The 23,406-nt window shown below is 51.0% G+C and overlaps 1 protein-coding gene across 1 annotated transcript in view; it reads left to right on the top strand.

The window, feature by feature from the left end:
• LOC141972326 (E3 ubiquitin-protein ligase rnf213-alpha-like) overlaps window positions 1-23,406 on the top strand; it is a 51,293-nt gene that overhangs the window by 7,872 nt on the left and 20,015 nt on the right. Inside the window, exons 12-34 of the mRNA XM_074930205.1 lie at window positions 614-812; window positions 908-1,030; window positions 1,108-1,206; window positions 1,896-2,021; window positions 2,185-2,386; window positions 3,575-3,754; window positions 4,386-4,517; window positions 4,726-5,300; window positions 5,736-5,901; window positions 6,049-6,266; window positions 7,098-7,235; window positions 7,522-7,701; window positions 10,310-11,780; window positions 12,386-12,579; window positions 12,741-12,896; window positions 13,557-17,120; window positions 17,377-17,510; window positions 17,798-17,893; window positions 18,573-18,688; window positions 18,861-18,989; window positions 21,916-21,980; window positions 22,410-22,554; window positions 22,946-23,087. Coding sequence (XP_074786306.1) covers window positions 614-812; window positions 908-1,030; window positions 1,108-1,206; window positions 1,896-2,021; window positions 2,185-2,386; window positions 3,575-3,754; window positions 4,386-4,517; window positions 4,726-5,300; window positions 5,736-5,901; window positions 6,049-6,266; window positions 7,098-7,235; window positions 7,522-7,701; window positions 10,310-11,780; window positions 12,386-12,579; window positions 12,741-12,896; window positions 13,557-17,120; window positions 17,377-17,510; window positions 17,798-17,893; window positions 18,573-18,688; window positions 18,861-18,989; window positions 21,916-21,980; window positions 22,410-22,554; window positions 22,946-23,087 — 8,550 coding nt within the window. The remainder of the gene's footprint in view (window positions 1-613; window positions 813-907; window positions 1,031-1,107; window positions 1,207-1,895; window positions 2,022-2,184; window positions 2,387-3,574; window positions 3,755-4,385; window positions 4,518-4,725; window positions 5,301-5,735; window positions 5,902-6,048; window positions 6,267-7,097; window positions 7,236-7,521; window positions 7,702-10,309; window positions 11,781-12,385; window positions 12,580-12,740; window positions 12,897-13,556; window positions 17,121-17,376; window positions 17,511-17,797; window positions 17,894-18,572; window positions 18,689-18,860; window positions 18,990-21,915; window positions 21,981-22,409; window positions 22,555-22,945; window positions 23,088-23,406) is intronic.

The raw sequence follows: 23,406 nt of genomic DNA, 5'->3' as shown, positions 1-23,406 counted from the left end.
AAGGAGGGGGTGGGAGCAAATGGGGGGGCCCTGGAGGTAAATTGGGGAGGTAAAGGGGGGGGATGTGGGGAAATGGGAGGCCCTGGGGGGGACTTGGGGATAAAGGGGATGGTTGGGAGCAAATGTGCTGTTCCTGGAGGTAAATGGAGGGGAAATGGGGGTAAATTGGGGGGATAAAGGGGGGGATGGGGAGAAATGGGGGGGCTTGGGGATAACTGGGGTGTAAATGGGAGGGGTTTGGGGTAATTTGGGGGGCTGGGAGGAAATGGGGAGGCCCTGGGGGGCAAATGGGGGAGATTTTAGGATAATGGGGGGGGAAATGAGGGTAATTTGGGGGGTGGGAGGAATTTGGGGTGCTAATGGGCATAAATGAGGGGCTGGGGAGAAATGGAGGGGATTTGAGTGGCTGCAAGACACCCATAAAGGATCTGGGCAGGGACAATGGGAAGAATTTTCCCATTTTTGGGGGTGTTTTTAACCCCACTGTGGCTGGAGAGCGTGGAGACCCGTGAGGGCCGTGTCCTAACACCCCACTGGCGGCGTCTCACAGTGTCCGGCGCAAGGAGCAACGGCAAAATCCAACGGAAGTTTTGATCCTTTCCCGTGCCTGCAGGTGCCCGTCAGGGTCTTCCAACCTATCGCCGAAGGCCCCGAGCGAGGACGAGGCCTTGTTGTGCCTGAACCTGGTGTACATCCTGCAGAAGTATCTCCTGGAGGAGCTGACGAATTCAGTGTCGTTTGGCACCGTGATGACAGTGCTGCGGATCCTGGGGCTGTTCGTCAGCAAAGAGGAGCTGCTGCAAGGCAACAAGGTGAGGAGAAGGCCTGAAGCTGCTGTCGGAAGAGTTGAACCTCCTGTTTGAGGAGAAACCGGAGCTTCGGCCTCACCTTTTTTTGATTTCTCAAGGAATTCCAACAATTTAATTTGGCGGAAAAATTTAGAGAGTTTTCACATTCCCTCACACTGTGGCTTGAGAGACACTTCCAGATGGCACCAACGAAAAAGAAATCCTTCCTGAAGAACATGGAGGTGAGCGATGGGACCAACACAAGCCACCACCCTTGTGAGATCGGGGTGATCCTCACGGTTTGCTTCTTTCTCTGTAGATGTGGAAGCAGCTGCTGTCTGTGCAGATCCTCAGCAGGAGGTGGAGTGAGATGTGGCAAAGCTTCATCCGCAACAAGTTGGAGGAGTGGCTGAAGAGTGTAAGACATGGAGACCCTCCGTGGTGAGGGTTGATGCCAACATCTTTCCCCCCTGCTCAGTTTTGCTTCCATCACTGTTTTGGTGGTGGAATTTCAGTGTGTTGGGAAGGACCCAACAACCAGCTGCCTCTTGAGCGTTTCCAGAATCTCAGAGTCACCTCGGTTGGAAAAGCCCTTGCAGCTCCTCCAGCCCAAGCATGACCCTCCCCCTGACCCTTCCCAACTCCCCCAGATTCCTCAGCGCTGGCTCAGCCCGACTCTTCAACCCCCCCAGGGATCCCGGGGACTCCTCCCTGCCCTGGGCAGCCCATTCCAACGCCCAACAGCCCCTTCTGCACAGAAATCCTTCCTCAGAGCCAGCCTGACCCTGCCCTGGGCAGCTTGAGGCCATTCCCTCGGGGCCTGGCCCTGGGGCCTTGGCTCCAGAGACTCATACCCCCTCTCTGCCCCCTCCTGGCAGGGAGTTGCAGAGGGCCAGGAGGTCTCCCCTCAGGCTCCTCTTCTCCAGACTAAACCCCCCAGTTCCCCCAGCCGCTCCCCAGCAGACCTGTGCTCCAGACCCTGCCCCAGCTCCGTTGCCCTTCTCTGGACACGCTCGAGTCATTCAATGGCCTTTTTGGGGTGAGGGGCCCAGAACTGAACCCAGTCATCAAGGGGTGGCCTCAAAAAATTTATCTTCCTTGTTGTAGATTAATGAGAATTCCCTCACGGACTTATATCGGGCTTTCGTGAAGATGGAGAAGCCTGACACCAAGTTGGAGAACTGCTTCGTGAATCGCATCATCCAGTGGATCAGAGCCCTTGACAAAAGCAAGGTAGGACAGCTGCCACTGCTCCTCAGGCTGCTGGAGGCATCTCCCTCCCTCTTTGACGACTCTTTTCCTGATCTGTGGTGGGTGAAGAGAGCGAGAAAAGGTGTTTTTGAACAGCTGTGAGCCCACAAAGCCCATAAAGAGGAGAATTTTCTCCCCCTGACAGGAAGACACGCTGAAATCTGTGATAGCCGTGTTTGTCAATGAGAGCAGACCGGCCACCGGTGTGGTGCTTTCCGTTCTCATGGAGAAGATGTGTTTGGAGCTGAGGAGGCTGGGAGGCGTCGACGTGTTTGATGAGAACACTGACGCTGTTCTTGCAAACCTGCTCAACACTCCTGGACTCTGCGATCTCCTTTCTGCTGTCCGTGAGTGGCCTACAAGCGTTTTTCTTGGGAGAAGCTCTTGGTTTGGGAGCGAGCTAGAGGGGAAGACCAGGTCTTCTCACAGGGATCTTTCAATTTTGTTGGCAGCATAAAATGAGAGGGGGAAGAAAATAATCCTCCACTCTAGAAAAATGAACTTTCATTCCTGGAATGGGATACATTTTGATTTTGTTGAGGGGAAAAAAAATAATCTTCCATGCTAGAAAAATGAAGTTTCATTCCAGGAATGGAGAAATATTTTGGTTTCTTTATCCTGGGGTCTCAGTCTTGGACTAGAGAAACATCTCAGTTTCGTTGAAGGGTTAAAAATAATCTTCCATGCTAGAAAAATGAATTTTAATTCCTGGAATGGAGAAACATCTTGGGTTTCGTTCCAGGAATGGAGAAACATTTTGGATTCTTTGTTCTATCACAACGTTGTTTGGTTGGTTTTGAGGTGTGTTGTTGAGGGGAAGGATGTGACGGAGCCGGAGTGTGTCCAGGCAAAGCCAGTGAAACATTAGAACAGGGACCGGGGAGATGGTGGCACCGCCATGCTTGGAGGATTTCCATGGTTGGCCAGCGGCCACTGGCCCAAGGCTGGTGTTGGCCCTTCTTTGATCAGGAGACAGAGGAGAGGACAACTCGGTGTTGTTGCTCCCCGCTACAACTTCTGGCACCATCAGAAAGACTCAGGGCTGGTTATCTCCATCATGGAGGAGCTGGTGGCTGCAGTGCGTTGTCCCTTCACCTCCTCTTGGCCACCAAAAACCCACTCAGGATCTTCTTCTGTGCTCCAGCCCCTCTTTGGAAGCCCAACCTCAGATGCAATCTCCTGGGTGGTCCCCATGGCTTACTAGGTGGTCCCCATGGTTTCTTAGGTGGTCCCTCTGGTTTCCCAGATGGTCCCTCTGGTTTCCCAGGTGGTTCCTGTGGTTTCCTAGTTGGTGCCCATGATTTATTTCAGGCTGGGGGGGGATACCTGAGTTTCCCAAAGGAAATTTGGGATTTTCCCCAAGATGGGTTTGATGGTGAGCTGGAAAGCCACCAAAAATCCGTCCTCCACACCGGTGGGGTGACGGACCCCCCCACCAACTGGAAGCTTCCAGCTCTTCCCGAGGATCTGTCTTCAAAAGAAATACAGAAGAGAAATCGCTGGCTGTCTTTCACCAAAGTTCACTTCTTTTCCAGAAAAACTGGAGCGCAAGTTTCACCTTCAGCTCAGCAAGGGGGCGAGAACCCTCCTTTCCCAGCTCTACGCATTCTTCAGCCTCATGGGCCACCGCGTTCTCTCCGGAGACATCCCCTGCAGCACCCTCTGCACCATGCTAAACCACGAGGGGATGTTCACGCAGATCCTCTGCACCTGTCGTAAGTTTGGAGCTTCCAACGGGGACCTGTTTGCGGAGTTACGTGGCCATCAGGGGAGAAATCCACTGGAAAATCATCGAAAACATAAAAAACCCCCAAAATTATCTGCAACGAGAGTCCAAAAAAATGAGTCAAAATGTGGTAGTTGGCCACAGAGGTGATTTGAAGCAATTTGAGGAGCAGGAAGGAGGGAAAAGGTTGAGGGTTTTTTATGCAGTTAAAGTTTTGGGGTGTCAGCGGAATTTGATTGAAAGTTTTCAATATTTTTGTGGGTTTTGGGGGCAACTCTTCCAAATTCTGCTCTGAAAATAAACTTTATTGATATTTTTGTGGTTGTTTTGGGCCAAGTCCTCCACATTCTTCTCTGAGAATAAACTTTATCAACATTTTCAATGTTTTGGGGGCAAAGTCCTCTGAATTCTGCTCCCAGCATAGACTTTATTGATATTTTTGGTGGTTACTTGCAGCAGCGCTGCTTTGGGAAGAGGCTGCAGGCTTTCTGCAAACTGAAACACTGCTCTTTTTTTTGGATATCAGAGGTGATGTTCCCTGTAGCAATTCTCATTCCAAGGGGTTCTGCTTAATTTCTGGGTCTTTTTTTTTTTTTTTTTTTTTTTTTTTTTTTTTCCAGATTCCTCTTTCTCCAACTGTATAACAAAAGTGCTGGAGGTCAGGAAGCAGGAGTTTGGTCAACTGGAAGAGCAGAAGAAGCAACGATGCTCCTTCCTCCGCCTGTGCCATGGCATAGAGGGGATAATAAAAGGTACCAGTGGGGTTAATGGAGCTGCTTCTTGAAGCTGGTTCTTCTGTGGTTCTTGAGTGAGGAGATGTCTCCTAAAATAAAGAGTCTCACAGTGGGTGGGAGGGAAACGCGATCGGGGAACCCGTTGACTTCAGGGCTTGTTGGAGAGACCGACGACTGGTTCCTTCTTGTTGAGAGACAAGTTTCTTCTTGTTCCCACCCACTTTAGTGGATCGAAGCACCGTGGAGAAGAGCATCATGGACAAGGAACGTTTTAAGAATCAGATGTCGGTGATGAAGTTCTCCATCGACGGCAAGAGCAGAATGGAATCACACGTCCTGGCAGATTATAGTGACATGATGCAAAACCTTTGTGTTGTGGAGGAGAGCCAATGTTTCTGTCAGTTGTGGAGGATGAGAGCAGAGGGAATCAAAGCCACTGTACCCGAAGATCAAGTTTTCTCCGTGGAAGATGTTCAAGAAAAAATTTATAAGCCAGCCATCGCTGACTTTCGGAAAACCTACTTGTCCCTCAAAGACTTCTCCATCACTCTGGGGACCGTGCAGAACCTCTTTGAGAGGCTGCTGGGAGAGAAGGATCTGCTGGTGGAGGAGTTGAAACTCATGGAGCGCAGTGAAGGGCCGGGAGGTGGAAGAGCTCTGTGGATCCCCGACGTGGTGGAGAGGATCGAAAACTTCCTGATGCTCTCCAAAGTGGTGCCGACGGCCCAGATGATCAACGCACTGAGGCAGCAGCTGCAGCTGGAGGGGGATTTCCAGATTCTCAGCGACCTGACAACATACGTATGTAGGGGATGTAGGACAGCGCTGAGGGATCTGGTGGAGTTGGGAACGGTCAGCGTGAGCTTTATGGTTGGACTGAAGGAGCTTCAAGGGCTTTTCCAACCAAGAGGATCCGGTGGTTTGAAGACGCGCAGGCACCTGTGGTGGTTGCTCCTGGGAAAATTCATGTAGGCGGGTCGACGTGGTAGCTGATAATTAAATCCTATTGGGTGCAATTCCATCCTCCTTAATTAATCTTGAGTGATGGGCTGAAGGAATTAATTCCAGCTGCCTCTTCCTTTTCATCACAGAGGCCTACAGGGGTGAACTTAAGAGCAGATTTGGGTTTGAGGCCAAGATTTCATCTTGTTTAGGGAGGAGGAGGTATAATTGAGCTTCCTTCCTTCTCTTCCCAACAAACTCATTTTTTCTTTTTTTTTTTTTTTTTTTTCACAGAAAGAGGAGGAATTCAAGGATAACCGACTCGATTTTAGTACTGAAGACTTAATGAAGGTGAAGAAAAGTTTGAGTGACATTCCCCAGGGAGTCTTGGACTTTCTGAAGGAACTTCTGGAATGTGCAAAGAAAGGTTTTACCTCATGGATCAAGACCATAATAAAAGGTGGGCTGGAAGGAAGTAAATCAGATACGGCAAGAGGAGACCGCTTGGGCCTTTTCTGTCACTGCATCCAACCTGGCGTTAGATGGATCAGAGCAGAGAAATTCCTCAACTTGTCTTTTCTTTTTTCTTTCTTTTTTCTGCCCCCAGACAAGACAGAAATCCCCTTCTTTCTGGAGTTGGCATTGATTTCTGCAGGTGAAAATGACATGGATATTGACAGAGTGAGATTCTTCCGGGACGCCATGGCTGCCTGTGCCCCCATCGTGTTAGACCTGAGTCGAACAGCTGGCTTTGACGAGTTCTCTGCAGCTCTGTCTTTCATCAGAGAAGCCATCGAGAAGGACAGTAAGCTTCCCAAAAAGCTGGTGAGTCTTCAAGCCCCACGGCCAGAAGTCAATTAGGCGCTTGCTGTGAGGCCGAGCGGCTCAGTGTAGGTGTCTGATGCCATCTAAGATGGTTTTCCCAGGACATTGACGGGGGGTCTGGTGGGACCTGGGCAAAGGCTGAGCTTTTTTTGCAGTGGAAGCCTGGTGGAACATCTCCTATGACGTGGGTGGGCAACTGGAGGAGACCCGGGAGGGCTTGTGAGTAGGAGGAAATGAGTTCTGGAGTCCAGCTGAGGATCACAGAATAGCTGAGGTTGGAAAGCGCTTAGTTGAGCTTGACATAGTGCTTAGGGATATGGTGTAGTTGAGAGTGGTCGGTGTTAGGTTTATGGTTGGACTGGAGGATCTTCAAGGTCTTTTCCAACTGAGATGATTCTGTGAAGACACCTCTGGAGATCAGCTAGGCCAAACCCCCTGCTTAAAATGGCGTCAGGTAGGGCAGGGAGCTCCCGGCCGCCTCCAACTGGTTTTGAGCATCTCCAAGGCTGGAAGACTCCAGAACCTGTTTCAGAATCTGATAGAAAAGCTTCAGTTTAACAGAATCCCTCGTGTTTATGCTGACACTGAGCCTTACACTCTGCTCCCCGCCAAAACCAGAGCAGAGAGCGAGAGCTTCTCAACACACCAACGCTCTAGGGCATTAGGAGAGGTAGACTCTGGGGCTGTGTCTCCTCAGAAGCCATGGGACACCCCATCCTCAGGAGAAACGCTCCCAGAAACCCCACCCACATCAAATTTCATGTAGGGGAGTGGTGCTCAGCATCCTTCCAGCTGGTTACTGGGTTTCCCTTTGGTTCTTCTTTTATGCAGAAAAGTTCCTGCGATAACAGAGATTGGATCCAGATGGTTCATGACTCTTACAGCTCTGTGGAGTGTTCTTCGATCTATCAAGCCAGAAGCATCAACAGAAACGGGATTTTTACCATCTCAACACCTCTGAAATTCAAGGTAAAGGGTTTCCAAGAGTTTCTTGTCCAGCTGTATTTTTTAATGCCGTTGGGAGGAAAGATCATTCTTGAAACCAACTTCCGATGAGCATCAAGGGTTGCCAGTAGATCTCCAGTTGGGTTTGCAACTGGTACCACCAATTTTCTGTTGAACCTTGAGGATTTTCAGCAGAACATGGGCTTTTCTTTCCTCCAAAGGAAGTGGTACAAGACATGTAGAGTCCCGACATGCAGTGTTTCCACTCAAAGGCCATGTGGTGACGTTGGTTGTCTTCTCTGCTCCCCAGGCTACGCTTGAGGACTGTGTCTTGTTTCATCTGCGGGATGACGATGAGGAGAGCACATCTCTGTCAGACCAGAAGGTCAAGAAATATACTTTGTCTCAGCTCACGGAGCTCCAGAACAAGCTGATGTTGATTGCCACCAAGGTTGAGCAAGGCAAAGACAAGGCAAGTCGCTTCTTGGAGGTGAGTCACAGCACAGTACCAACATCTGAAAAACAGTGGCCGTTGGGCTTGGGATTTTGATGGAATTATTGCCGGGAGAGTCATCCGTGACCTGCAGTTCTGGTCTTTTGGGAGCAGAGGTGTTGCTCTGGGATGATGCCCATTTCTTCTCGCAGATGGAAGTGTTAACACGGGAAATGATTTAACAGGAAATCTAGATTTATTCATAACTAACAGCACTGGATCGTTACAAAATAATTCAGGAAACGTTATAAAAATAGCGACTTATATACAGGTTCTAAGATGACAAGATTTTCGCTAACTTACTTTATGGTGTCTGAATTTATTTGTTAACTGAGAGGCTTCCAGCTCAAGGGAGATGCTGTCACAGGCCACTGCGATCCAGGAGAGCTCAAAGGGTCTCCTTTGGGGTCGCCATTTATAGGGTCCAAGATAATTGACTTTTGTCAGATCCCTTTTGCTCACGCCCAGCTCAAACAACAAAGTATTCTGGTGCCTTCCAGCAGTCGCACAAGAACTTGATGAATGTGCAGCTCTGTTATTGTTCCTGTTTGACCCCATCCCAGGCACAGGTGTGCCAGGCCCTTGGGAGATGATGGGCTGTTATAACTGTTTGGAGCAATTGGAAGAAGGCCAGTGGCATCCTGGCTTGTATCAGCACCAGCAGGGACAGGGAAGGGATCTGAGCCCTGGGCTCGGCATTGGTGAAGCTGCCCCTTGATGAATGGGTTCAGTTTTTGGCCCCTCACCCCAAAAAGGCCATTGAATGACTCGATCGTGTCCAGAGAAGGGCAACGGAGCTGGGGCAGGGTCTGGAGCACAGGTCTGCTGGGGAGCGGCTGGGGGAACTGGGGGGGTTCAGTCTGGAGAAGAGGAGGCTGAGGGGAGACCTCCTGGCCCTCTGTGACTCCCTGCCAGGAGGGGGCAGAGAGGGGGGATGAGTCTCTGGAGCCAAGGCCCCAGCGCCAGGCCCCGAGGGAATGGCCTCAAGCTGCCCAGGGCAGGGTCAGGCTGGCTCTGAGGAAGGATTTCTGTGCAGAAGGGGCTGTTGGGCGTTGGAATGGGCTGCCCAGGGCAGGGGGGGAGTCCCCGGGATCCCTGGGGGGGTTGAAGAGTCGGGCTGAGCCAGCGCTGAGGGATCTGGGGCAGTTGGGGAGGGTCAGGGGGAGGGTCATGGTGGGGCTGGAGGAGCTGCAAGGGCTTTTCCAACCAAGATGATTCTGGGTTTCTCTGAACTTCCCTGGGCAACCTGTACAGGTGTCCCACCACCCGCATTGTACATTTCTTCCTTATATCTGATCTAAATCCACCCTCTTTCAGTTTAAAACCCTTGTCCCTGGTCCTGCCACTACAGACCTTGGTAAAAGGTCTCTCTCCCTCTTTCTTATAAACCCTATTTAGCGGCAACGTTTTCCCAGAGCCTCTTCAACTGGACAACCTCATCTCTCTAAGCCTTTTTTTCCATTCTCGTGTCCCTCCTCTGGACACGCTCTGACACGTCCACGTCTTTCTGAGAATCACAGAATCATTTAAAGTGGAAAAACCTTTAAGATTGTCGAGCCCAACCGTTAACCCAACACTGCCAAGTCCACCACTAAACTGTGTCCCTGAGCACCGCATTGACACGGCTTTTAAATCCCTTCAGGGATGGTGATTCGACCACTTCCCTGGGCAGCCTGTTCCAAGGCTTGACAACCCTTTCCGTGAAGGAATTTTTCTTCATATCCAAGCTAAATGTTCCCTCAACTTGAGGCCATTCCCTTTTGTCCTGTCGCTGGTTCCTTGGGTCAAGAGACTCATCCCCCCTCTCTGCACCCTCCTTTCAGGGAGTTGGAGAGTGCCATGAGGTCTCCCCTCAGCCTCCTCTTCTCCAGACTAAACCCCGTCCATTTCTTTCAGCCACTCCTCACAGGACTTGTTCTTCACCAGCTTCATTGCCCTTCTTTGGAGACACTCCAGCACCTCATTTTCTTCACTTTGCTGGGTCAAAAACTGACTGATGGCTGGGCCCAAAGAGTTGTGGTGAACGGAGTTAAATCCAGTTGGCGGCCGGTCACAAGTGGTGTCCCCCAGGACTCGGTTTTGGGGCCGCTCCTTGTTAACATCTTTATTGATGATCTAGACGAGGGGCTTGAGTGCCCCCTCAGTCAGTTTGCAGATGACACCCAGTTAGGTGGGAGTGTTGATCTGCTCGAGGGTAGGGAGGCTCTGCAGAGAGAGCCCAGTTAGTCAGGTGAATCCCATCAGCTCCCAACAGACCTGGCTTCTCAAGGGTAGACCCAAATTCTCAAGGGTAGATACAGCTTCTCAAGAATAGATCTGGCTCTGCAAGGGTAGACCCGGCTTGTCAGGGACAGACCCGGCTTCTCAAGGGTAGGTCCATGATCATAGAAGCCCAAACCTTGAGTATGGCACCAGCCACGCAGCTAGATGCTCCAGTCCCTTCATCATCTTCACTCCCCAGTACGTCTGTATCTCTCTTGTACTGGGGACCCTACAACTGTACAGATCTCTGGAGTAAAGCGTGAGTCAGGTGGTGTTTGGAAGCTGCTGAGAACGTGCGGCAGGACACGATCCATTTCCCTGTTGTGTCTTTGGCGCATTACAGATATTGGAAAAAGTCAAAATGGTTGGGAAGTTGTACCTGGAGCTTCTCAACATTGGCAACATCCTATTCATCGACTGGAAGGCTGACATCTACTGCAACCCTGAGCACCGGGTGAAGGTCTACCTGGAGTTTGGAATTGCCAAGATCCTTGTTCAGAGCACAAGACCCCTTCTGGAGGAGCTGGACAGCCTCTCGAAGGCAATGGAGCATTGTCTGGTGGAGTGGAAGAAGTACCTGGAGACTCAAAGGGACACCTACTACCATCTCAACCTGTTCACTGTGCACCAGCTCTTCTATTTGTGCAGCCAGCTGGCCCGAGTCCAGAAAGGCATCGTAGAACCGCAGGTGCTCATCTTGCTTTCTGCCATCAAGCATGACATCAGCGGAGAAGATATCAATAAAGCCCTGGGGGATGCGCTGATGACTCCTCTGGACTCGGTGAATGCCTCGGTGGGAGACGAGGAATCAGTGACCTGGCACGACTACGTCATCCATTTCCCCCAGTTCATTAAAAGTTTGGCTGAATCAGGCTACGACGAGGCGGTGGCCAAGGCGGCCTTGCAGAGCTGCCTGGACAACCCACCCATCACGGAGCAGATGCTCATGGACTTTGCCTTCAAGCATGGTGACAACCAGGAGAAGGTTGAAGAGCTCAGCAGGTTGTACGAGGAAGCGAGAGAAACCTTCCTGCAGCAGAGATGGAAATTTAAGACGGGTAACAGAGACGTCGACCAGGTTTCCTTTGGCGCCCTGGTGGATGATGAGTTGGCTGCTTCGCTTGAGAGTTTGCCGTCTCTTTACGACAAGGTGAATCTGCTCTGGGACGCCTACTGTAAGAAATTTGCTGGCCTGGTGTCCGATAAATACATCGGTTTGGATGTTTTTGGGGAGACGCTGAAGCGCTTGGCCGCTCTAGAGAGCGCCCGTGTGGAGAGGAGCTTGCCTGTAGGCTTCGAAGAGGGGAAACCGCTTCTCATCCTGTGTAAAGAAGAGGAAATGTTACCCAACATGTTGCTCCTCTACCGACATACTGAGACAGCCCCTCTCCCCTCGTACGACGAGGTCCTGGTGTGCACCCCCGACACGGAGGAGGAGGAGGTGGAGCTGCTTCTCAGGAGAGCTCTGTCCCCAGGTTCCCCAGACCAGAAGATCTACTGCCTGCTGGGTGCCGATAAATTAAATTATAAAGTTTCCAAACAACTCGAATTGCACTTCTTCCGCCTGGTGCAGTCTGCCAGCATCCCCAACTACAGATTTATCATCTTCTGCAACGCCAAAGCTCACAACTCCTATGTCATCACGGCCTTTGATGCCTTCAAAGTGACGTTTTCAAGGCACTCTGAGGCAGAAATCTGGAACTACTTGCAGGGGCACCTCAAAGTGCCGAGTGGGACAGCCCCTGTGGCTCAGGCCTTTGAGGAGCCCCGGCAGCAGAATGTGAAGTTCGTCTTCTCGGAGCAGGCGAGAATGGGTGAGTTGTTGGGGAGGTGGATCCTGAGTTGGAGCTCAAAGGAAGGAAGCGAGGTGGCACAATGAGCTTGTAGGGAGAGATTGTGTGCTCTTACGGAGAGATACTGAGCTTTTAGGGAGGGATTTTGTGCTTCAGGGAGAGATTTTACACTTTTAGGGAGACTTTGCGCTTTTAGGGAGAGATTTTACACATTTAGGGAGAGATTTTGTCCTTTTCGGGAGGGATTTTGTGCTTTTAGGGAGAGATTTTGTCCTTTTCAGGAGGGATTTTATACTTCTACAGAGAAATTTTGTGCTTTTAGAGAGAGATTTTCCACTTTTAGGGAGAGATTTTGTGCTTTTACAGAGGGATTTTGCAGTTTTAGGGAAGGATTTCATGTTTTTAAGGAGACTTTTGACTTTTAGAGAGAGATTTTGTGCTTTTAGGGGAGATTTTGTGCTTTTAGGGAGGGATTTTTTGCTTTTAGGGAGAGATTTTGCACTTTTAAGGAGAAATTCTGCACTTTAGGGAGAGATTTTGTGCTTTAGTGAGAGATTTCCTTGGTTTGGGTCGCATGCAAGTGTAGAAGGGTGGATTGATTCACAATTTTCTCTTCTGCTACTTAGGGAAATCTCTTTTTGTGGAGAACACCCTCAGGAAGGTCCGTGCCCAGCTGGGGAACAAGCCACTGCTTCATAAAACCATTCGGCTGATGGAGTCGGAGGTTGATTTCCAGTTCTTCGTGGAGGAACTCTTCTCCATCAAGGAGTCCGTGTCCGAAATCCAGCCCATCATCTTCCACATCGATGTATCTCCAGTGGTGAGTGCTCGGATCTTCACCTGGACAAGAAGAGGTGGTGCAAGACAGCACCCGCACGCACCAGGAGGGAAAGGAGGTGGAAACTCAAATCCAGCCTGATCAGAGCAGCAAGCACCAATTTTAATTTGTTTGTTGTTTTTTTTTTCTTTTCCCTCTGCCAGGTATCGAAGGGTCTCTACCGGCTGTTGATTGATCTGTGTGTCCTGCGGCACATCCAGAGTCCTGATGGCTTGGTCTGGAAGTGCAAACCCTCCCATCTTTACTTGATCGAGTACCTGGCAAGAGGGAAAGGTCTGAGAAGTACGAGGAAGCAAGAGGTATTTTGGGAGGAGCCATTAAGGCTGAGCATGAGTAAAACCCGCTTAACTCTGATGCCTCCGCCAGAGCGATGCCCAGTTTAGAGTCTGTCTCTCAGCGGGGCGATGTGTCGCCTCCATAGAAGCAACAAGGTCAAATGTATCTTGACTCAGTGAAATATCAGGCCCTGTGCTGAGTTTTGGAGGAAAAAGGGAGCTTTTTCATCCCAATTTTGCTGTAGCTTGAACCTTCTGCCTGTTTTTAAAGCCAATTTGCGTTAAGCCATGCTTTAGAGCTACTAAAGGTGGGAAATGCAACCCAGATTCACTTGTGGTGGATCATCTGCCTGTGTTTCCTCACCATGCCTTGAATAGTGACCGAGTTCAGGTCCCTCCATCTCCACGGGGATTTGATGGAACAGAAGAAAGTGTAGGAGAAGGTAATGAGACCACCCAACACAAGACAGGGCCCAGGGTAAGACCGACCTTAATGGTTATAGGGATTTCAATCCACATACAGGCTTGGAGAAATTTTGCCATTCCTACATTTTTTTTTTCCCCAGCTTTCTAAACCATTTGTGACCAGGGGGAAATGAAAAAAAAAAAGGGTTTTTGCCATGTAGGCAAATGTGGGAGGTTGGAGAAGGGTCCTCGTGGTCATTTGTGTCCTCTGGCTTTTAGATGTCCCTTGAAATGGAGGAAAAATTCTTGAATCTTTTTCCTACCGTGGAGTGTGTATCGCCGCAGCGGGTGCTCGAGTTGCTGGAAGATCCTAGCTCTGTCTCTCCTGCAAAACTGAGGGAGGAGCAGTTTGACCGGACCAAGCTGAAAAGCGATGTTTTCCAAAGGTCCTACCAATATCTCAGCAGATACAAGCGGAATAAGAACCTCGACCATTTCACTTTTACCCCTGGGAGCATTGAAGGGACGGAGAGGGAATGCCTGGCGTGCCTGATGGAGTTCTGTGGGAGAAGCAGCCCCTCCTGGACCGAGCTCAGCAACTTCACTCACTTCTTGAACTTCCAGCTCCAAAAGTGTGAGAAATCGGTCTTCTGCAGCCGGGTGGTCGGAAAGGAGTTCAGCGGCTTCAAAACATTCGTCGTCAAGTTCATGATCGCCATGTCCAGGGACTTCGCCATGCCTTCCCTCAACATGTCTGACGAGAGCGTGCCCAGCAAGGAGCGGAAGGAGACGGACGGTGTTTTGGAGGAATATCAGCTCAGACGCAAGTGGGAGCAGGAGTCTCACCCTTACATTGTCTTCCACGCTGAGGATGATTCCATGGAGTTTCTGGGTTTCCACATCAACCGGAACTTGGATGCTATTGATGCTTATTCCCAGACTATTTTGGAGAGGGCGGTTATGACAAGGAGTTTATACATGACCTTGGCGCGGCAAAATGTTCCTTTTAATAAGAAATTTGAAACCTTACCCAGAAACGAGCAGTTGAAAGCCCTCTGCAGGGTCTTCGGCGTGAAATACTGGAAGGATCCGGATCCCTCATACCAGTTGACTCTGGACAACACCATGAAGATGTTGGCCATCCACTTGCGGTTCCAGTGCGGCATCCCCGTCATCATCATGGGTGAAACGGGCTGCGGGAAGACAAAACTGGTGGAGTTCATGTGCAACCTGCAACGGGCCGATCGAGACCTTCAGAACATGCTGGTGGTGCGCGTTCATGGCGGCACCACCTCCAAGACCATCCAGGAGAAGGTGAGGCAGGCCGTGGCACTGGCACAAGCCAACGAAGAGCACGGTGTGGACACAGTGCTGTTCTTCGACGAAGCCAACACCTCGGAGGCCATCTTTGCCATCAAGGAAGTGCTGTGTGACCACAGCATCAATGGAGCGCGGATTTTCTCTGACCACTTAAAAGTGGTGGCCGCCTGCAACCCTTACAAGAAACACACCCAGGAGACCATCGAGAAACTGGAGAAAGTGGGTTTGGGATACCGAGTGCGGAGTGAAGACACCCCGGAGAAGCTGGGTTACATTCCTTTGCGGCAGTTGGTGTATAAGGTGCAGCCCCTTCCTCCCAGTTTATTGCCTCTGGTTTGGGATTTTGGGGAGCTGAACGAGAAGACACAAAGCCTCTACATCAGGGAGATCGTGAAAGCCACCGTGGAGACCGAGATCCCTGTGGGAAACCTCGACGTCTTCACTGCCGTCATTTCAACCTTCCAGAAATTCTTGAGGGAGAGGAAGAACGAATGCAGAGTCGCCAGCCTCCGGGACATCGCCCGCTTCATGAAAATAGTGCTCTGGTTTTATAACCGAAGAGACCTCCTCTTCCACCAGATTGACGAGAAGAGGCGGTACATGGAGGCGGAGGAGCCGACCTTGACCGATGCGCAAAGGGCGCTGGTCCTTTCCTTGGGGGTCTGCTACTACGTGTCCCTGGAAAGCCGCCAAGACTATCTGGAGGAGGTTGCAAAACCCTTCTTGGTCACCGCCTCCTGGCTCCAGCAAGAGATTGAGTTGTGCCAAGAGGTGTTTCTCGATCACATCACCCTTCCTAAGGCCACAGCCCGCAACAATGCCCTGAGGGAGAACATCTTCATGATGGTGGTCTGCATGGACCTCCGCATGCCGCTCTTTCTGGTTGGGAAGCCAGGAAGCTCCAAATCCCTTTCCAAAACCATTGCTGTAGACGCCATGAAAGGCATGTTGTCCAGAAGCCCATTGTTCAAAAGATGCAAAGAGATCCAGCTGGTCTCCTTCCAGTGCAGCCCCCATTCCAAACCAGAAGGCATCATCTCCACGTTCCAACAATGCGCCCAGTTGCAGAAGGGCAAGAACCTGGATGAATTTGCATCCGTGGTGCTGCTGGATGAGATTGGCCTGGTTGAAGACTCGCCCAATATGCCCTTGAAGACGCTGCATTCTCTTCTGGAAGATGGATGCGTTGATGATGAGACCCCGGAGGATTACAAGAAAGTTGGCTTTGTGGGCATCTCCAACTGGGCCTTGGACCCTGCCAAGATGAACAGGGGCCTCCTCGCTTTTTGGACTGAGCCTAGCAAGGAGGAGCTGGTGAAGATGGCTGAAGGAATCTGTGCTGACCAACCTCACTTTCAAAGAATCAAGTATTTGTTCCCCATTCTGGCAAACTTCTACTGCAACGTGCTGCAAAGGCAGAAAACGGAGTTCTTCGGGCTGCGTGACTTCTACAGCTTAATCAAAATGATCGTGTTCTATATGCAGGACCCGAAGTGCCATTCTCAAGAGGAGCTCCTCGTTAGGGCCATTCAGAGAAACTTTGGAGGCTCCAGAGATGTCAACCCCATGGCGATCTTCCGCGAGTGCACCAGCGAGATTCAGCTTCCCTTCGAGATGGCAACCAGCTGCATCCGCCTGCTGGAGGAGAACATGGAGAAGCAGCGAGCGGGGTTCATGTCTCGTTACCTCCTCTTGCTGACGACCAACAACGCCGCCTTGCGGATCATCCAGATGACCGGGCTTATAGACGCTGGCAACTGCGACGTCATCTTTGGCTCCAGTTTCCCGCGGGACCAGGATTACTCCCAGGTGTGCCGCTCCATGAACAGGGTGAAGATCTGCATGGAGATCGGCAGGCCTGTCATCCTCCTCAACATCCAGAACCTTTACGAGAGCCTTTACAGTACCCTCAGTCAGTGCTTCGTTAGCCTGGGGAGGAATTATTATGTTGACCTGGGCCTCGGCACTCACCGGGCGAAGAGCCGTGTGAAGGAGGAGTTCCAGCTGGTCATTATAGAGGAGAAGAAGGTGGTTTACACGCAGTTCCCCTCCCCTCTGCTCAGCCGGCTGGAGAAGCATTGCTTGGACACGACCACCATCCTCAGCTGGCAGCAGCGAGACCTCAAGCGGGACCTGGAGAGCTGGGCCAAATGCTTTGTCCACATCGAGAACCCCGATTCGTTCAGTGCCTGGTCCCATGCCCTCGCTCCCAAGGAACATGACATCTTCATCGGCTTCAGTGATGACACCTCTGCCGCCATCGTGCTGGAGAGTTCCCAGCACCTCCGCTGCGGCGGCTCTGAATGCTACGGCCAGTCGGTCTTCGCTGCTGCCACCAGCAAACTGGTGGAATGTGCCACTCCAGACTCTGTCCTTCGCCTGAAATACTCCGCTCTGGAGGACGCCGAGCAGATCCAGGAGCTTTATTTCATTGAGCAGAAGCACAACAGCCTGACCAGCCTCTTGCGTGAGGCGATGAACCAGCAGAAGGAGGAAGGCAGCACCGCCGGGCTCTGCCTCCAGGTTGGAAAGCACCCAAGGGTGCTGGTTTGTTTTGTTTTTAACCAAATGAGCACGGTGGCCCCATGATCTTCATTAAGCCAGGACCATGACGGGCTTAATGTCCACCCTCTGCAGATTCTGCCCTTCCTCAGGAGGTGGATGGGATCTGCTCGGGCTGAGAAGCTCGAGGCACCTCCCTGCTGCCTGTAGATGAGCACACAAGCAGCCACCTGGAGGATCCCACCTGTTTGAAACCACTTTTTCCTTTTGGACACAGGTTTCTACCCATGCCAGGCTCTTGAACCAGAAGGATTTAGAAATGCTGAGGAAGACACTCGACCTCCCAGACACCATCCACTGCCTCTTCCTAAGTCAGTTTGACACCGAACGGGCTTTCCGCCAGGACCTCAGGTGGGTTCTCCCTTCCCTTCCCTTCCCTTCCCTTCCCTTCCCTTCCCTTCCCTTCCCTTCCCTTCCCTTCCCTTCCCTTCCCTTCCCTTCCCTTCCCTTCCCTTCCCTTCCCTTCCCTTCCCTTCCCTTCCCTTCCCTTCCCTTCCCTTCCCTTCCCTTCCCTTCCCTTCCCTTCCCTTCCCCTCCCTTCCCTTCCCCTCTTTCCCCTCGCAGGTGATTTCCATGCTTTGAGGGGGTGGGGTGGGACCTTCCTAGAAGGAAGCATTAAAAGGGCCCCTTTGTTGTAGGAATTTCTTCCGGGAGCCGCAGGAAGTGAGGCTGCTCCTTGTCCAGTTCCATTTTGATGAGCCGCAGAGCAGCAAAAGGCTCCTGGCCTGTGCCAAGTAAGCAGCCGTCCTTCGGCCTCTTCTTCCTCTGTACTTCTGCGGCCTTTGTAGTTCCTCCCTCACTCCCTCCCTCCCTCCTTCTGCCTCCCTCTTCCTTCCTCCCTCAATCCTCCTTTCTCCTCCCCTCCCTTCTCCCCTCTTTCGTCCCTCCCTATCTCCTCCCTTCTCCTTCCTATTCCTCCCTCCTTCCTCCCTCTCTCCTCCCTCCTTCCCTCTTCCCTCCTCCTTTTTTTTCCTCCTTCCCTCCTCCCTTCCTCCTCCCCTCCCTCCTTCCTCCCTCCTCCTCCCCTCCCTCCTTCCTCCCTCCTCCTCCCTCCCTCCCTCCCTCCCTCCCTCCCTCCTCCCACCTTCCTTCCTTCTCCCTTCCTCCTTTCACTCACAACATACTTATCAGAAAACTGCTGCCTTTTGGTCTTTTTTGCCCCCTCCTCCCAAAGACTTGGACTTTGCTCTGAACTCTCTTGTCTCACTTCCCTCTCTGCTTGTAGCAAATTGTACCAACAACTGTCAGAAAGAATGTCCTCTCCAGCTGGCATCCCTCCTAAAAAAGCAGATTCAGTTGATGGTGGGGAGGGAGATTAACCCCTGGAAGGGCTCAGAGAGGGATGAGGTGCATTCGTTATCAATCAAACAAATCTGGAATTAACTAGCCCTGACCTTGTGGTGGTGCTTCCAGGTACTGCATGACAGATGAGCGGAGGAGGTCGGCCAGCCCCCACCTGCTGCACGTGGTGCTGATCACCAAAGTCCCACGGGTTCTGGGCGGGTGCAGCTACCAGGCTTTTGACAGCGGTGAGCTTACGCTCGCTCCCTTGGCTCGGGAAAAGGGCGGGAGGGGAAGGTGAAGACATCACGTGGTGGATCTTCCATCTCTCGCTGCCTTCCTCCCCTGGGGGGCTGGAAATCCCAGATTCTGATGCCCCAGAGGGGAGCAGCTGGACTGATCCTCCTCCTCCCCCTCCAGGTGAGTGGAAATCCATCCATTTGGATGAGCTAATGCCCCCAGAGAACTTCAAGGCCAGTCTTGGCCAGCTCTCCAAAATGTCTGTTGCCGAGATTTTCCTCAGCAGTTCCCTGCAGCAGCTCCCGACAGGTAAGAAGCCTCCCAGCGTAAACCTGGCATCTCCACGCTGCTCTCCCTTCTAGAAAACCCCTGCCCCATCTTTCGTTGTCCCGCCTGGCGATGAGATCAAGCAGGTCCCAAGCTATGGGTCCCAGGAGCACTTGCTGCTTCCGAGGCCTTTGCAGTGAGACGACCTCCGCAGAACCCCAGAGTCACCTCGGTGGGAAAAGCCCTTGAAGCTTTTCGAGGGATTTAAAAGCTGTGTCAATGCGGCGCTCAGGGACACAGTTTAGTGGTGGACTTGGCAGTGTTGGGTTAATGGTTGGGCTCGACAATCTTAAAGGGTTTTTTCCACTTTAAATGATTCTGTGATTCTCAGAAAGACATGGATGTGTCAGAGCGTGTCCAGAGGAGGGACACGAGAATGGAAAAAAAGGCTTAGAGAGATGAGGTTGTCCAGTTGAAGAGGCTCTGGGAAAATGTTGCTGCTAAATAAGGTTTATAAGAAAGAGGGAGAGAGACCTTTTACCAAGGTCTGTAGTGGCAGGACCAGGGACAAGGGTTTTAAACTGAAAGAGGGTGGATTTAGATCAGATATAAGGAAGAAATGTACAATGCGGGTGGTGGGACACCTGTACAGGTTGCCCAGGGAAGTTCAGAGAATCCCAGAATCATCTTGGTTGGAAAAGCCCTTGAAGCTCCTCCAGCCCAAGCGTGAACCTCCCCCTGACCCTTCCCAACTGCCCCAGATCCCTCAGCGCTGGCTCAGCCCGACTCTTCAACCCCCCCAGGGATCCCGGGGACTCCCCCCTGCCCTGGGCAGCCCATTCCAACGCCCAACAGCCCCTTCTGCACAGAAATCCTTCCTCAGAGCCAGCCTGACCCTGCCCTGGGCAGCTTGAGGCCATTCCCTCGGGGCCTGGCACTGGCTCCTTGGCTCCAGAGACTCATCCCCCCTTTCTGCACCCTCCTGGCAGGGAGTTGCAGAGGGCCAGGAGGTCTCCCCTCAGGCTCCTCTTCTCCAGACTAAACCCCCCAGTTCCCCCAGCTGCTCCCCAGCAGACCTGTGCTCCATCATGGCCTCCTCCCATATGGAGTCAACACGCACTTGTTGACTTCTTTGACTGGAGGGTTGGGAAAACGGGGTGGAAACGGTTTGATGCATCATTACAAGCCGACTCTGGGTGGCTCTTGAATCCATATTCTTGCTTAAAGGTCTTGTTGCATTTAAGGCGATGAATTAATTTGGTAAGAGATGATTCCCCTTGTGTTCTAGCCAGTCCTTAGAGATTAGAGGGTGTTAAAGAATTTCCCCAGACTGCTGGTACCTCTGGGCTGGTTTTATTAACAACTCAGAGTTGGGCCATCTCCTCAGGGAGTGGCCACAGCCAATGAAAATCTCCCTCTCTAGATGTCATGTAACACAATACAAAGCATCTTTGGTGATTTTCCAGGAATTTATGGTTCTCAATTAATCATCAGTTTCAAAAGTCCATTATATTCCAGTTTCAAGTAGTTCTTATCATTCTGTTCAAATTCCTCTTTTGACGTCGCTGCTCACTGATGCAGTCTTTGGTCATCGCGGTTGTTAATCTTCTAATCAATATTCATCCCAATTTACTTTTAAACTTCTGTAAAAAGACTCAAGATATTCTATTTAGCACATAATCAATCTTTGTCTAGCTTTACTATTACCCAGCTTTTCTAAATTGCTTAATTGAAGTTAATAATTTATCTCTTTATCTTTTGTTATATTTAAAACTTAATACCTAAGATTGATTTTTGTTAATTCAGCTTGACTGGGTTTAAGCCGGCCCTGATGAGGGCTGTACAGGGGTCAGAGGAGCAGTATTGGCACTGAACTGTCAGGGTTGTTCTTAGAGCACCTGTGCTCTGTTAATCAAACCTATAGACCAATATATTTATTAATGATTCCTGCTATTAATAATATCCTAAGAGAAAGAGTTTTCTAAAACTTGCTCCTTTTACAGAGGGGCTGGGGGTGGCTGCGCTTATCTCTTAATTGTTTTGCCAACTGGGGCCATGACTCTAGGCCTGACACCAGATGCACAAACAGCCCCTGGGCTGTAGGTCCAGTTGTGTTCAAGAGAAGCCGTCAGATTCACGAATAGTACGGTTGATTTTTATGCAACATTTACAGATTCTGTAAGATTTCCTATGATAAATGCAGACACTGCAGGGTGGCTCTATAGCACCACACAAAAAAGAAAAATTATTGCAATCACCCACAATTAATTCCTGGGTAATTGCTCAGCGTAGCTGAGGGCTCAAATCTTTCCAAAAGGTTTCGGGGTGGGGGTGGGGGGGCGAGGAGCACAAACCTGTTGATCTTTCCCTCCGATCTGGGATCAGATTATCGTCCCTCCAAGTTAGACACAAACTTGGGGTAGGATTTATCTTGTGTGAGTGAGTGGGACTGTGGTCAAGCTGTTATCTCTTGAGCAATGAGACAGCATGTTCCTTGGTGTGAGGGGTGAACTGTTTTTTTGTGGGTAAAGAGGAAGAATGAGAGACAAGGTGCCAGACTACTGCCAGACCATCCTGGAGAGAAGGGGGAGAGCAGAGATAAACCTGTCCTTGAGAGAAGTGAAAGAACGGGACCATGAGGCCTCCACCTCTCTCCGTGTCCCTCCTTGGCACCATGGCAACACAAATCCCTGAATCTTCATCCCATCCTGTGTCTGTTCTGGGCACCCTGTGTCAAGGAAATGTGTGTTTTACAGATTTTTCACTGTTTTGCTTTTCCCACACTTCCAACAGGTTTCCTCCCCAAATTTGAGGGACTCGTGTCATCAAGAAACTGTTTTCCACCCCAGGGCTGCTTTATTTCTCCCTGTTGATTGTCAAGGCCCCAACCCCCAGCCACCTCTCGTGGGTGCACGTATCTCTTGTTGGGGTTTTGATGGCTGAGTCGTGTGGTTGATTGTGATTTCAGGTTCTCCAGAGAATTCTGCTGCCTCGAGAAGCCTCACTGACACAGGTCTTTACCCAGAGGAAAATGTAGGTTTTTTTTCTTTTTTCTTTTTTTCTCCTCATTTTAGTTGCTTGGCATTGTGTAGGAGCTGGCTTGTGTATCACCAGATCTGCTTTCGAAGGTCCTCACTGGGGCTGGTCCCTTCTCACAGGAAAAACTAACTGCAGATCTTCCTGGGTCCCGCTGCAAGATCCAAGCGGGGTGGTGGTCTCCCAGCCCCTCTCTGAGTGACCGGTACAAAGGCCCAGAAGCCTTTTTTCACTCAACAAATCCATGTCCCTTCCCAGGGACACCAGCAGCCCTCCACGCCCCTGGGAGGGACTTACCCAGGGTTTGTTGGGATGGTGAGATGGGTACAGACCTTGGAGCTGGAGAAGTTGATGTCCTAGGAGAAGCATCCCCAGGCTAAAGTAGTGTTGAGAAACCAACTGACCTCCCATCTTTTCCAACCACAGTTCCTCAACATGGAGGCAATGATCAAAAGGAGCATCCAGAAGGCCGTGATCCAACTAGAGGACAAGAAGGACAACAGCCAGCGTCCAACGGAGAGAATCAAGATCCTTCACAACTTGCTTTTCCATGCTCAGAGTGATGGTACGTGTGAGTCGAGAGCACTTAGAAGTGGCTCCTTGCCTGTTGCAAGCTCTATGGCTGGAAGACGACAACGAGCGGGTTAAGAGCCACTTCTGGTGCCCCTCAAAGCCATCGTGGGTGGGGAAGCCTCCAGGAGACAGAGGGGGAGATTGCAGGGGGGCCGCACACCGTTCCTCATGCACGGGATTAGAATCTGGACTAAACCACAAAGCTTTGCTGCAGACCTTGGTAGATGATCCCAGACAGTCGTCACCAGCTAGTGGGAGTTGATTTGTGCATAGAACTGCTAAAAAAATATCCTAGGCAGTGAGATTTTTGAGTGGAAAAGGGTTTTGATGGAGTCTCCTGACTTGGAGATGAGCACCAGGAGGGTTTTAGCCAGCTCTTTTGTGATTAGTTTCCAGCCGCTTTATGACCATCCTGAAGAAGAGGATTTGTTACCTCCTACAAGAACGAGAGAAACTGATCCAAAAGCCGAGGGAATGGATTTTCCGCAGGGCGCTCTCTGTGGAATTCATCCTGGAGGACATGTCATTCAGGTAGGGCTGGCTGTGGGCCACCTCCCCAACGTCAGGTAATTCTGGTCCTAAAACTGCTCGGCGTGAAGTGGGAGGCACCTTGCTTAAAGATCAAGACATGGCAACCGAGAAGTCTCTAAATACGTGGGGTTTTTACCAGACCAAGGTAGGGACTTGCTGAAAGGTCCTAAAAAGCAAAAAATTAATTAAGAGCGCTGTTGATTTTGAGGAATCTTCTTTGGAAAGGGCTTGTTTGGAAGCCAACAACATCAGTTGACTCTGAAATAGAAAAGGGTGGTTGGTGTCAAGCCTGGACGTCCACATTTGGCATCTTCAGAAG

Source organism: Athene noctua, chromosome 32 (assembly GCF_965140245.1).
Source record: "Athene noctua chromosome 32, bAthNoc1.hap1.1, whole genome shotgun sequence".
NCBI lineage: Eukaryota > Metazoa > Chordata > Aves > Strigiformes > Strigidae > Athene > Athene noctua.
The sequence above is the reverse complement of the archived record's forward strand: the minus strand, read 5'-3'. Positions and strand labels throughout refer to the sequence as shown.